Source organism: Drepanopeziza brunnea (assembly GCF_022702325.1).
Source record: "Drepanopeziza brunnea f. sp. 'multigermtubi' strain 214-2 chromosome Unknown ctg4, whole genome shotgun sequence".
Taxonomy (NCBI): domain Eukaryota; kingdom Fungi; phylum Ascomycota; class Leotiomycetes; order Helotiales; family Drepanopezizaceae; genus Drepanopeziza; species Drepanopeziza brunnea.
In genome coordinates, this window is record NW_027094067.1 from 243,509 (window position 1) to 256,770 (window position 13,262).

General features: G+C 50.4%; 7 protein-coding genes across 7 annotated transcripts; 4 read left to right on the top strand and 3 right to left on the bottom strand.

The window, feature by feature from the left end:
- Nucleotides 1-158: 158 nt before the first annotated feature.
- Nucleotides 159-1,406, bottom strand: L3040_002946 (uncharacterized protein; the record flags this gene model as incomplete). The annotated part of the gene is made up of 4 exons (XM_066154265.1): nucleotides 159-552; nucleotides 612-757; nucleotides 899-1,260; nucleotides 1,355-1,406. The coding sequence occupies 4 exons, from the start codon at nucleotides 1,404-1,406 to the stop codon at nucleotides 159-161; spliced, it is 954 nt and encodes a 317-aa protein (XP_066012246.1).
- An 820-nt stretch (nucleotides 1,407-2,226) lies between these two features.
- Nucleotides 2,227-2,976, bottom strand: L3040_002947 (uncharacterized protein; the record flags this gene model as incomplete). The annotated part of the gene is made up of 4 exons (XM_007296415.2): nucleotides 2,227-2,549; nucleotides 2,628-2,735; nucleotides 2,790-2,907; nucleotides 2,971-2,976. 4 exons carry the CDS (start codon nucleotides 2,974-2,976, stop codon nucleotides 2,227-2,229), a joined length of 555 nt encoding a protein of 184 aa, XP_007296477.2.
- An 842-nt stretch (nucleotides 2,977-3,818) lies between these two features.
- L3040_002948 (uncharacterized protein) lies at nucleotides 3,819-5,616 on the top strand (the record flags this gene model as incomplete). The annotated part of the gene is made up of 2 exons (XM_066154266.1): nucleotides 3,819-3,923; nucleotides 3,973-5,616. The coding sequence occupies 2 exons, from the start codon at nucleotides 3,819-3,821 to the stop codon at nucleotides 5,614-5,616; spliced, it is 1,749 nt and encodes a 582-aa protein (XP_066012247.1).
- Nucleotides 5,617-5,635: 19 nt separating this feature from the next.
- Nucleotides 5,636-6,511, bottom strand: L3040_002949 (uncharacterized protein; the record flags this gene model as incomplete). The annotated part of the gene is made up of 2 exons (XM_066154267.1): nucleotides 5,636-6,218; nucleotides 6,321-6,511. The coding sequence occupies 2 exons, from the start codon at nucleotides 6,509-6,511 to the stop codon at nucleotides 5,636-5,638; spliced, it is 774 nt and encodes a 257-aa protein (XP_066012248.1).
- Nucleotides 6,512-6,676: 165 nt separating this feature from the next.
- L3040_002950 (uncharacterized protein) lies at nucleotides 6,677-7,339 on the top strand (the record flags this gene model as incomplete). Its single annotated transcript, XM_007296418.2, has 4 exons — nucleotides 6,677-6,729; nucleotides 6,794-6,903; nucleotides 6,968-7,228; nucleotides 7,302-7,339. 4 exons carry the CDS (start codon nucleotides 6,677-6,679, stop codon nucleotides 7,337-7,339), a joined length of 462 nt encoding a protein of 153 aa, XP_007296480.2.
- Nucleotides 7,340-8,781: 1,442 nt separating this feature from the next.
- On the top strand, nucleotides 8,782-9,350 carry L3040_002951 (uncharacterized protein; the record flags this gene model as incomplete). The annotated part of the gene is made up of 2 exons (XM_007296419.1): nucleotides 8,782-8,916; nucleotides 8,964-9,350. 2 exons carry the CDS (start codon nucleotides 8,782-8,784, stop codon nucleotides 9,348-9,350), a joined length of 522 nt encoding a protein of 173 aa, XP_007296481.1.
- A 458-nt stretch (nucleotides 9,351-9,808) lies between these two features.
- L3040_002952 (uncharacterized protein) lies at nucleotides 9,809-11,632 on the top strand (the record flags this gene model as incomplete). Its single annotated transcript, XM_007296420.1, has 4 exons — nucleotides 9,809-9,861; nucleotides 9,922-10,223; nucleotides 10,273-11,289; nucleotides 11,340-11,632. The coding sequence occupies 4 exons, from the start codon at nucleotides 9,809-9,811 to the stop codon at nucleotides 11,630-11,632; spliced, it is 1,665 nt and encodes a 554-aa protein (XP_007296482.1).
- Nucleotides 11,633-13,262: the final 1,630 nt, after the last annotated feature.

Consider the following 13,262-nt stretch of genomic DNA (forward strand, 5'->3'; position numbering starts at 1 on the left):
CTGCAATTCGTAACCGGCAGGTCTCGGCCTGTTGTATGACGACGAACCAACACATATTTTTTTCTGAGCAGTCTGCCCGGTGCTATATTCTATTTATTCCACTCATGGCATCCATTCAGGTTTCCGCTAACCATCATGTGGCATCAGATACTCTCGTATCAACCCTCGCAATGCGCCATTCCATGCTCGTCATACCTATCCCCTACCACCTTGAAGTCCTTCAATATTTCATCAATAGCCTTCAACTCCCCAGCACTCAAAGTAACATCCTTGGAGTTCTCCAAGACCCTTGCTTCAGTCGTCGCGCCAGGAATTGGTATAATCTCGGGTTTCCCGTCTTTCTTCGACATACTCCTCAACCAAGCGAGAGCCAGCTGGGCAGGAGTGACGCCTTTGCGCTCGGCAATAACTTGCAGCTCCTTGACCAAGTCCAGATTCTTGCTAAAGTTCTCTGGTCTGAACCTAGGCATCTTCTTTCTCATGTCGTTTTCTGGAATGTCGTCTGGCGATTTGATGTCGCCGGTCAACATACCATGTCCTATGGGTGAGTATCTGCTTCTGTCAGCGCTGTCCGTTTCCCCTCACCGCACAGCCGGATAGATTAAACGCACGCAACCATAGGGATGTTGTGCTGAGCACACGCTTCCGCAACCCCATTGCTCAAAACATCCAAACTCCACAAACTCAATTCCACCTCCACGGCTACAATCTTCGTAACCTTCGCCGCCCTTCTCACAGTCTCAGCGCTCACCTCGCTCTGTCCACGTTGTTAGCATGTAAACTTTCCTCCATGTCAAGTAGTTCTTGTGAAGTCCTATCGCCGCCCAAGAAGCACGGAACAATCAAGCGAATATTGTTGACATACCAATGCAACTCCCCCAATCTTTCCTTCCCTTACCAATCCCTCCAAAGCCCTCATCGTCTCCTCAATAGGCACGTTCTTATCCACCCTCGCACACTCAAAAACATCGATCCCCTTCTTCCCCCCCAACAGACTCAAGCAATTCTCCACACTCCTCCTCACCCCCTCAGCCGTGCCATCGGGCTTCATGTTCACTAGCCCGCCTTTGACGCTCAACACCACTTTCTCTGCATCCTCGGGGTACTTTTCAAAGTACCTGTTCAGGAGGGTAAGCGAGTTATGGGTGGGCGTGCCGTAAAACTCGCCTGCGTTCCAGAAGTTGGCGCCCGTGGCGAGGGAGGCGCGCATCGCGGCGAAGGATTGCGATTCCGAGGGCGGTGATGCACGCCATGTGAGGCCTTGAGAGATGTCAGTCAATATTTGAAAGTCGAGTCTCTGAAGTAGGTGGGTGGGTTGGGGCGGGGGTGGGGTTGGGGTTGGGGGTGGACCAACCCATTAGGCCGTAGCCGATGGGGCCTATTTGCTTTCCTGCTATTTCGGGCATGTTTTCTATACAGACTGCAGGTGTTGAGGTGTATCGGACTGAAGCCAAAATGTATTGATTTGGGAGGCTACGGACGGATATTCCAGCAGATAGATACCTTTATATCTAATTTCTCAAGCTTTCACTTGACTTTTTGGTCTTGGCCCTGCCCTCTCATGTCGAGAGACAAGCTGCAGTGGGCCATGCGGGGTTATTCTCTCAATCGGGTAAGTATGACGACAGTATTTGATAGAAGCCATTACTTCAGCAAGTGTGAGAAGAGCGGAGATGGAAACAACTTTGGTTGATATCGCTTACGTTGTTATATACGTCCTATGCGATTTTCTCTAATCGGTCGTGCATGGCATTCTTGAATCTATGCTAGATATGACTTCTAGACGACCCGACAGGCAGATCTGCCGGCGGGAACTTGACCACCTTGAAGTACTTACTTGTTTGTCCTTGGCACCTATTGATCCTCTAGCAAGTTATAGGAGGGAAAATAGGGCCAAACAAATGTTTATTTCATGGGCATAGATTCCAACTTTGGAGATAGGTAGCTGCTTTTGGTGCATTTATTTCCTTCCTTTCTTTCGCCTCGAGCCAAACTCCCGAGTCTCGTAATCATGGGTGCGTAGTTGCAATTGCCCCGAGCTCTGAATCAAACTCCAAACTTTTCAAATTGCCAGTCCCAAGTCCCAAGTCCCAAGTCCCAAGTCCCAAGTCCCAAGTCCCAAGTCCAGTCCCAAGTCTCAAGTCCCTAGTATACACCCAGACACCCATACACATCTTCCATTTCCATCATGAACTGCAGCATGCGCACCCTAAGCCCCTCCCCCTCTTAGTTACTCTTTCCCAATTCCCTCTTCTTCGCCCCCGCACTCTCCCGATTGCGAAATGGAAAGCCACTCGTCCTCTTGTCCGCCCCCGTCTTCCTACTAATTCTCCCATTCGTGCTCGCAAACAGAATACACCACAGCCCCACGGCGGCCAGCGCGCCGCTCCCCAGCCCGCCGAGGACGAATGGCGTCTGCGAGGAAGAAGTGTACCGGGCGTAGCAGTAGAAGGCCATAGCGGAGTGGTAGGCAAAGGAGATGGTGAGGACGGGAACGGCGTAGGGGGCTTTTGGGTCAGAGGCTTCGGTTGTCACTGCGGCGTTGGTCGCTGGAGTCGTGTCAATAGCTGTGTGTTTAAGGGGGGGGCTTGGAAAGTGCGAGGGAGGAGATAGGAGGTGAAACATACTATCGGAGATTGAGGATGTCAGAGGGACGGAGCCAGTGAGCAGCACGATCATTGTGCCGAGTGTTAACAGCGTCAGACCCAGAGAGCGGGAGAAGTACTCCTCGAGAGCTGGCTTTTCGTTAGCTGGGCTGGGTACCCATGAAGAGGGAATGAGAGACAGACGAGTAGCTTCTCGGACATCTGGGGAGAGAAGCGTAATGATTATCGTTGGGGAGATGATCAATGGTGCTGCTTGCAATGCGAGCCAGGCGGCTGACCCGTAGGAGTATGTGTAGAAGACCTGGTGATTGTTAGCTTAGTCTTTGCTCGCAAAGGATTTTATCAGATGGAAGATATTGCTTACGTCCATTGTTATGAATTTCCTGTCCTGAATGATTCTGTTTTAGAGTTGGTGGTATCCAAAATGAAGAGGATGTTTCCTTTGAAGTGAAGAGAGAGCTGGGAGTGAGATTCAGGAACGAGGAAACGGAAGCTACGTCATCGGTGCAACCAGCCTTTCAATTTATTAATTGTTCCCAGTCGTGGACCTGAGCCCTTTGTGGAAAAATCAAGAACTGATCATAAACTCCGACATTGCTCGATTTAATACAGAGTTGTAAAGACTGAGAGGATTCGGAATATCAAGTTCCAATTCTTTCTTATAAGCAGTCAATTTGAATTAAGAATCCAAGACGAGCGAGGGGCTGCTTCTCTTCATCTATTATGTACGGCAACTTATACTTACTCATTGAATGATACTTGTACTGAAGATATGATTGAATTAGATTGCACCAAAGCTCTCGCTCTGTAGAGCTGCTTAGAAGATTCCATAGGCACCTTCTGTTTTCTATTTTCAAACAACGAAACAGAACACATCGAAAGTAAACATCCATATCTGGTTAGAGCGGGGCATTTGCCAGTGGTAGTCCCACCTTAGCGCCAGTACCTGCCCTGGATCTAATCGCCACCCAATCCTCGACGGGACATTTCCGATTCCGATCATCGGGATGACCAATCTTTTCTTGTCTCTGCTCGACATCTACAATCAACAACAACAATCGACATCTCTTTGTGTTTGTCTCACCCAAGAGAAACCGAGATTGTGTCAATCATCAGCAATCAGAAAACTCCGCCTCCTTGCCCCACCCCATTCTAAGAATTACAACTCTTCAACCCCTGCGGCGCAACGCGCTCGCTCGCTCACCCCAAACCATGTCCGCCATCCTTTCAATCGACACGCTCAACGACTTCATCTCCCCAGGCGTAGCATGTATCAAGCCCGTCGAGACCTTGCCCGCCCAGGCACCCCCAGAAAGCGCAAGTTTCCCTCCGCATGACCCCTAGATCTCTTCTGACTCCTCATTAGAACGAATATGAAATCTCCTTCAACACCGACGCGCCCCCTCCCTCATCCAACAACAACAACCTCCCACCCGCGCAGATCTCTCTCACTGACTGCCTCGCCTGCTCCGGCTGCGTCACTTCTGCCGAGGCCGTGCTCGTGTCCCTGCAGTCCCACACTGAAGTCCTGTCGGAGCTGGACTCTGCGCCAGCCCTACGCCTCATCTCCTCCCCGACTGGCCTTGTCATCGAGAATCCCGAGGACCCAGGCAGGATCTATGTCGCAAGCGTGAGTCCGCAGACGCGGGCCAGCATTGCGGCGACATTCAAGGTTACAGAGAGGGAGGCCGGATATATGATTGAGCAGCTGCTTAGTGGGCCACGGGGGGTTAAGGGGAGGGCAGTCTACAGGAATGCGTTTCAGTGGGTGGTTGATACGAACGTAGCTCGGGATGCGTGTTTGGTGTTGGGTGCGGACGAGGTCATGCACTCGTTACTCGCCGGAAAAGGAACAACGAATGGTTTGGGACAGGGAGATGCGCAGAACCAGCCCCAGAAGCCGATACTGTCGTCTTCGTGTCCGGGGTGGGTATGCTACGCGGAGAAGACACATCCGCATATCTTACCGCATTTGTCACGTCTGAAGTCACCGCAGGCACTCATGGGAACATTGCTGAAGACGACACTGAGCAAGAAACTTGGTATTTCGCCAGATAGGATTTGGCATGTGGCTATCATGCCATGCTTTGATAAAAAGTTGGAGGCTAGTCGCGAGGAACTCACTGACGCCGTGTGGGAGGGAACTGGGACCAGAGGAGTGAGAGACGTGGACAGTGTTATTACGAGTAAGGAGTTACTCATGTTGGCCGAATCGAGAAGGGTAGATTTTGCGAAGTTGCCTAGGGCGCCTTTGCCTTCCAGGATACCGTTCCCTGATCTTAAGCTTGATGCTTTTCTTTTCCCACCCGTCAGACGGCGGAAGAACAATGTCCCAGCTGCTGGCACTTCGGGAGGTAACCTTTACTATGTTCTGCAGTACTTTGCTTCTCAGCATGAGGGCGCCACTATCCAGACAACTCGTGGCCGTAACGCAGATGTTCTGGAATACTCGGTCACCTCATCGGCAGGCGAGACCTTATTCAAAGCTGCTCGCTACTATGGATTCCGCAACATCCAGAATCTCGTCCGCAAGTTAAAGCCTGCGAGACCATCTCGGATGCCAGGCGGTAAACCTATTGGAAGTGCCAGAAAGCCTGTTGGTAAGGCCAGCGGTCCAGAATTCTCTTATGTCGAAGTAATGGCCTGTCCAGGAGGCTGTACCAACGGTGGGGGTCAAATAAAGGTCGACGATCCCATAATATCTGGCGTTGAGATTAGCGAGATTAGGCCAGGTCCTCAAGAGCAGAAGGAATGGCTGGCGCAAGTCGACGAGGCCTATTTTTCCGGAGAAGATGACGAAAGCTGTTTGGAGAGTCGTAATGATTTGGTAGACGGTATTTCGCCGTCCTACATAAAAGATACCCTTGCCCATTGGGCATCTACAACCGGCCTAGATCTGGGGCGGTTGGTATACACGAGCTACCGGGAGGTGGTCTCAGACGTCGGCAAGAAGATTGGCGACGCGGAGCAGATCATAGAGATCGCGGGCAAGCTGGGTGGCGGTTGGTAAATAATCTAGAGCAGAAAAATCAACCCATCTTCCGTCCCCTGTTCGCAAATCCAAACCCTCTGCTATTGCTGTCCGGTCCTCGTGGTGCACGTATAATTTGATCGTCGTCCTTGGGCGTGCTCCTTCCAGATCCGGTGCGCTGCTGTATCGTAGTCGGCTTCGGCGTGTAGTTCGGATCGTACAAATCCTTGCTCACGGATTGACTCGAAGACGGCCTTACAATCTCCTGCCTTCCACTACCACTTCCTCCAGCTCGTCCCCCCCTCCCCTTCCCACCACTTCTTCCCTCAGGCGGCGTCCCTGACCCCGACATCGAGCCCCCAGCGGGACCCAGGATCCTCGCCCGCGCCTCATTATACCGCCTCTGCTTCTCCTCCCTCTGTGCCCTCAGCTCCTCTGCCGTTGGCAAATCCTTCTTTATAACCTCCTCCTCCTCCTCCTCATCCTCCAGCGTCATTGTCGCTAACCCGGTCAGCGGATCAATCTTCTGGACCATATTCGGCGTCGGCTTGCGCGAGAGCAGTTTCAGCGCGGGCTTGAACTCCTGCGTCAGGGGCACCGGAGCGCGCGTGCTGAGGAAGTAGGGCGTCTCGGGCTCTTGGCTGTTGGTGTCGTGGTCTCATTAGCCTTATCGTTTTATATAAGGAGAGAGAGAGAGACGCAGTGAGACATCGGGAGTACTGAAGGGGGAGGAAGTAGCGTACGCATTCTCCCAGATCTTCTTCTGGTTCTCCTTGTGCTGGGCCAGACGCTCGGCTTTCGTGAGCTTGACTCCTCCATCTGCTGCTGCTTCGGGTCCTTTGGCGTTTGTGCTCTCGGCTGCTGGGTCGGCTTTATCGGCTTGGGATTCCCAGTCGTCATCCCAGGCGTCGGGAATGGTGGCTTTCTTACTCATGGTGGGAGGTGGTTGTGGATTCGAATTTAGAACTTTAGGCTGGTGAGTAGGTAGTGATGATTGTGGGTTGGAATAACTGTCCGAGGATCGGAACGACTGTGGGGTTGTGACGCTAGCTAGGTAGTGCAGTACAGATTCCGATTTGTGGTGATTATAGAGATATAGATGTTGGGTTTTGATAAACTTCTTCATTTTGAAAGCTTACAACTATGTAGTCTGTACGTTGGGAAACAAGAAATCTGATTCAATCGAAAATTCTAATATTCACTTACGTCGTCGTAGAATTGAACTCGGCACACGTGAGTTGGCGTTGGACTTCCACGACAACTCCAACTCCCCGCCATCACTTGCCAACAACCAAACAACTACAAATAATCAAGAAAATATGTCGTGTAAGCATTTCACCCCTCCTCCCCCTATCCATCTACCAAAAAATGTCTCTGACACTTTCCTCAGCATCCGAAAGCAAACCCACCACCGACCAACAAATGACGGAAGCCCCCGACTCTCCCCCAGACAATAACACCGCACACGTCGAGCGCACCAACTTCAATCACACCTCATCTGCCTCTCAGGCTAGCGGTAATAGTAGCAGCAATTCCGCAAAGGGCGAGACGAAAGCCAATTTCGGCACACCTGGTTCGAGCTACACGTCCAAGAAGTTCCAGGAGGAGTACGATAGAATGGAGAGCTTGCTGCTGGACCGAAATTGGGAGAGTGAGTTCTTTTGGTTCTTATGGATGCGGGAAAATGAGACCACGAAACAAGCAGGCTGACGTGCTGACGGCAGATCTATATGGAGATGTGGTGTACCGGGGTAATCAGTAGGATCGAGTAGGGAAGATTCCTTGCGGGAGGGCATCTGGAGAAGGTGCCATGCAGTGGTGACATTGCATATTTTCTAGACACAGGCGTTTAGGAGCTTGTTTGGTGGTTGAGGCCCGTGGCATTGGGAAGTCGTATGTATCGGCCGTGGTATTTGCCAGGACAACTTTATATGAGAATACGAAACAACACGAAACACTTACGAAATGCAAATGGCGTCTAGCGATTTGCCCTATGGAATCTGAAAATTTCGCCAGGAGACATCTCGGAATCGGAATATACCCGACTCGGATCTTTGCAGCCCGGTCCTGATTCCAGCTTCACTTTCTTTGCTTCCAGCGAGCAGCACAGTGCTGTCAAGAGTACTCGGGTATTGTGTACTATCAGCGCTAAAGACGCAGATCTGGCAGCCGCCACAAGAATCTACAACCTCTCTCAAATGCGACCATCATCTATTCGCCGAAGTATGTGTCCGGCAGCCAATCCTCCGTGGAGGTAAGCCACACCCACAACAACAAGAGCGGTAAAAGAGAGGATTGGTCAAGCTAGGTATCTCCAGGTTTTGAAATTTTCCTTTCTGTGGATTTCAATGTTGTTGTTCGTTTAGCGTGTTTTGTTTGTTGTTGAATTTCATAATCATATTCTTGTCTTCTTGTTTTTTTCTCTCGTTCCTCCCTCCCTCCATCGTTGGATTGTCGCTTCTTGTTATGGAGGGACTTCAGATAATGGCCGAGTACTTGTGTCTATGTTATTGGTTGTCTCGCGGGCATTGTTTGAAGAATGGAAGGAGGGAATCAGGGAGATGGCTCAAGAAAAAGCGGGAGAAGGTGCCGGGCAACAGGTTCATTGTTGTGTTGTGCGGAATAGTCTAGTCGGTGGAATTGTGTAGGAAAACCATGTTGAAGAGTCGCTGAGGAGGAAATAGATTGTAGGAAAAGCAGAGGTAACCGAGGATGATCCAGAACTTTTGGATAATATTCAAAGAGATACTAGAGCTTGAACTGGGTTGGATAGATTGATTGATTGTCGGGTGCGGTTATTGATGTTTTGTTTTGGGTCTCGCTTCGGTGTGACGGAAATCAAACTGCTCCTGAGAATTCACAAATGATACTCCAAACATCCTTGGCAGCACAGAAGAACTGAGAAATTTGCGAGTAATCATTTCCAGTCAGAAGATAAGGCTCCAAGATCAGAACATCATATTTGTCACGTGGTATGAACCAGAGCGAATCTCTAGGCTGCGAGATGCGAGGCTGCATACGAGGCTTGAGCTGAACGCACTCATTTTCAAGCACGAGAACCACACTCCCACCACCGCAAGACAGGCGTCCACTACGTCAATTCAATGGCCGAACTAAGTACCAGCCATCCGCTCGTATGGATCGATTGCGAAGTATGTCCACCAAGCCCCTTGAAAGAGTACAATTCGCTAACTTACACCGCGGATGACTGGACTGGACATTGATAACGATGTTATAATCGAAATATTCTGCATAATCACAAATGGAAACCTGGATGTAATGGACGAGAGCGGGTGGGGGGCAGTGATCCACCAGCCCAAGGAGAGAATGGACAAAATGGTACCGTTGTGCGACTCCTCTTGCCCGGCCACCACTAAGCAACACAGGACGAGTGGTGTACTCGGACCCATGGCGAGAATGGCTTGACGGCAGCGGTCATCGCGTCGAAAACGACTCCCGAGCAAGCAGCCACCGGCCTCCTTGAATACATCAAGAAATTTATTCCGGAGCCCAAGCGCGGGTTGCTCGCCGGGAACAGCATACATGCGGACAAGGCGTTCTTGCGTCAGGAGCCATACAAGCAAGTGGTAGACCATCTACATTACAGGCTATTCGATGTCAGCACTATGAAGGAGGCTTTGAAACGATGGGGCACTCTAGACTTGCTGTTGGGGCTCCCCAAGAAGAAGAACAGCCATACTGCTAAGGAAGATATACTCGAGAGCATAGAGGAAGCGAGATACTTCAAGGAGGCCGTTTTCCAGAAGAAGTGAGGACATGCAGGATCCCTGCCGTGGGACTATATTGCTTGATTCTGGGACAGATGCCAATGGACTTCCGTCTCTGGTCTGTTATGATAGCGAAAAGTCGCGATGTTCCAGCGACTCTGGGAATGGGGATGAAGCAATACTCCGTCAAGCGATATATATCACTAGCATTGGCCCTTTCTGGAGCGAGTAAAGACGATTATTATACGGAATACGGTATTAACTGGCTGGTAGATACGGTAGTTGGCTGAGGCATGAGCCACAGTAGGTAGATCTGTGGCGCCGAAGCCCCGCGCTCGATGAATGATCACCGCCTTGGCCTTCTTCTACTTGCTTCTGCTGTACTTCTTGTTGACTTCCACGCAACCATCGCTTTCTCTTGTCTTCTCTTCTCTTCCCTTCCTTAAATTCTCTCCTCCAAACCCAAACCCAAACCCAAACCTCTTCATACGTACAGTGCAATCATGAGTGTCCAAGAAGTTACCTTCAAGTCTTTCACAGACCAAAAGCCCGGAACGTAGGTTTTCTCAGACCCCGCCATCGTCTCTACCCCGCGCCAGAGCTAACAGCTGCGCAGATCAGGGCTGAGAAAAAAGGTCGTCGTCTTCCAACAACCTCACTATAGTGAATCCTTCGTTACCAGCATCCTGCTCTCCATCCCAGAAGGAGCCAAAGACAGTTTCTTGGTCATTGGTGGTGATGGACGATACTGGAACCCCGAGGTCGTGCAGTTGATCGCGAAGATTGGAGCTGCCTATGGAGTGAAGAAGCTTCTGATCGGTCAGGGCGGTATCTTGAGTACACCTGCTGCTAGTCACATCATCCGCAAGCGCAAAGCTACCGGTGGTATTCTGTTGACGGCCAGTCACAATGCAGGAGGTAAGGCTGGCCTAAGCTACGTTTTGGGCTCTGCTAATGTGCCAAATAGGTCCCAAGAATGACTTCGGTATCAAATACAACCTGGCGAATGGTGGACCAGCCCCTGAATCAGTCACCAACAAGATGTTCGCAACCTCCAAGACCCTCACGTCCTACAAGATCGCAGATATCCCCGAAATTGATATCAACACAATCGGCACCAAGACATATGGTGATCTGGAGGTGGAGGTTATCGATTCAGTTGCGGACTATGTCGAGATGTTGAAAGACATCTTTGACTTCCCCCTGATCAAGAAGTTCTTCGAGTCTCATACCGACTTCAAGGTTCTTTTCGATGCTCTCAGTGGTGTCACTGGCCCATATGGAAAGGCCATCTTCGAGCATGAGTTTGGCCTCTCTAGCGCCAGCACCCAAAACTGCATCCCATCTCCAGACTTCAATGGTGGTCACCCAGATCCGAACCTTACCTACGCACACTCGCTGGTCGAGGCTGTCGACAAGGGAAAGATCCACTTTGGAGCTGCTAGTGATGGAGACGGAGACCGTAACATGATTTACGGTGCCAATGCATTTGTCTCTCCCGGAGATAGTTTGGCCATCATTGCTCACCACGCTCAGCTCATCCCATACTTCAAGAAACAGGGTGTGTATGGCCTGGCCCGCAGCATGCCAACATCTGGTGCTGTCGACCTTGTTGCCAAGGCTCAAGGATTGAACAGCTACGAGGTGCCGACAGGCTGGAAATTCTTTTGCGCCCTTTTCGATGCCGATAAGCTGTCGATCTGTGGTGAGGAGTCTTTCGGTACCGGTAGCAACCATATCCGTGAGAAGGATGGTCTTTGGGCTGTTGTCGCCTGGTTGAACATCATTGCTGGTATCGGAGAGGCCAACCCAGAGATCACTCCGAGCATCTCCAAGATCCAACATGATTTTTGGAACATATATGGACGCACTTTCTTCACGCGGTACGATTACGAGAATGTCAGCAGTGAGGGTGCTGCTCAGCTGGTCAAGGATTTGACAGCTAAAATTGAAGACAAATCATTCATCGGGTCGACGGTTGCTGGTAGGTGTCGCTATCCCTTTTTCTTTGAAATATTGCTAATGCATTTCTAGATCGCAAGGTTGCCGATGCCGGTGACTTCTCGTACACCGATCTCGATGGTAGCGTTTCGCCCAACCAGGGTCTATATGTCAAGTTCTCTGACGGATCCCGTATTGTGGTCCGTCTTTCAGGAACTGGCAGCTCCGGCGCCACTATTCGTTTGTACATCGAGAAACACACCAGCGACACCAAGTCATACGGCTTGGATGCCCAGGACTTCCTAAAGCCGGATATCGAATTGGCTACAGAACTTTTGAAGTTCCAGGAGCACATTGGACGCACCGAGCCTGACGTGAAGACATAAGTGCGTCAGATAAATTTGATATAAGAAATGGAGGGTAATGGGATTGGCAAAAGTGAATGATTGAGATGAGGACATGGCTTACGAATGTTTATACCACGACGTCAAATACAGAAGCGTTGATCAGTCTAGTGGCGTGGTGAGGGCTGCCTACTTGGCGTTCTACCTGCAATTCTTGCCGCTCTTCCCTCTTGAGACAGTGTATTTTCGAGGCGTGCGAGCGTACTACTGCGAGATCAGATGGTCGTTAAAATCGAAGGAGCTACAGCAGACGACTAGTATCGCGCGAGCGTGGAGTTCCTGTTGAGTTGGTCCTCCTGGATAGTAATCTACTAGGTAATGGCAGCGAGGGAGTCAGCATCTCAGGCATCATTAGCACAGGTCTGAGCAGGAGCATCATAGTTTGATTGTCACATACAGCATAGCGCCTTTGCCGCCTGCTGTTTCGGTCACACCTGAAAGATCCGATATCCAAGATCTCGAGTCTCAAAACAAAAGGGAAAAAGAGATCCACTGGGGTCAGTCATAAGCGAGGTGATTCAAAACAGAATCATCACGTCCTGCTCGTACAGCTTGAGCGGAGCATGTAACCAGGGAACGAAATGCGTATATTTCAGATACCAATCCGTCTTGTTCAAGTCCATTACTAACCTCCAGATAGTACAGGCAAGGCTCTCCTGTCGCTTTCCGCTGGTATAACGAGCGACGCTGCCCTGACTCGCGCATCATACGGCGCCATCAAGGTATCGTTCCCAACACCGCGCGGAAAACCCGTTCGCCCCCACGGCTCAATCCCAATCTCCCTCCGAATCGTCGTCGCAAAACCCTTAACTCACTCCATCTTCCCTCTCCTGGGATGTCTGGCCTGGCCTGCATAGCATAGCCGGCCATCACCTCACCTCACCCATCCATTCCCTTTCCCATTCCCATTCTCATGATCAAAATAAGATTTGGGATTTTGTCGAATAGATGCCATCCATTCATCCATCATCCATCCATGCATCTACACGAAGATCCCCGAAATCGAAATCGAAATCGAAATCGAAAAATAAAATGCCAACTCCCTCTTAATAGCGAGAGTTTAGTTAGCGAGCCCTAAAAATCGTCGTCGATAAACAAGGCAACACTTCCCTTCAAGTCCTACGAATCCTTCGTACTCCGTACCTCAAGCAGATAGTAGTATATTTTGAAAGCTCCTCCGTACTTAAGTATAGGCAGGTACAGTATGTGAGCAATACCTCAAGTTCTATGTAGGTAGGTATATATGTACACGAGGTCTACTCCTTGGCGCCCCGGTCGTGGTGCAAGGCTGCCTTCCGAGGCCTTTAATATCAACGCTACATCAATTCCCCAAGAAGAAATACGCTTTGAAAAGATGTACGCGTCAGCCCGGCCGCAAGCTCAAACTTACGGCCTCCCGCAAGCTCCGAGGTAAGTTTTCCGGACTTCGCGATGTAAGATTCGTAAGCTATAAGCTATAGCAATAGCCCCTTTTAGGCTGGTACAGCCAGCCATCCTTCGAGCATTCGCGTCGTAGCAATTGCTTCTTTGACCCTTCTAGCCCCCTTCAGCGCAATACAAGCAGCTAGCTACCCTTCGAGCACCTAGTCTACAGCAACAGACCCTTTTAGCC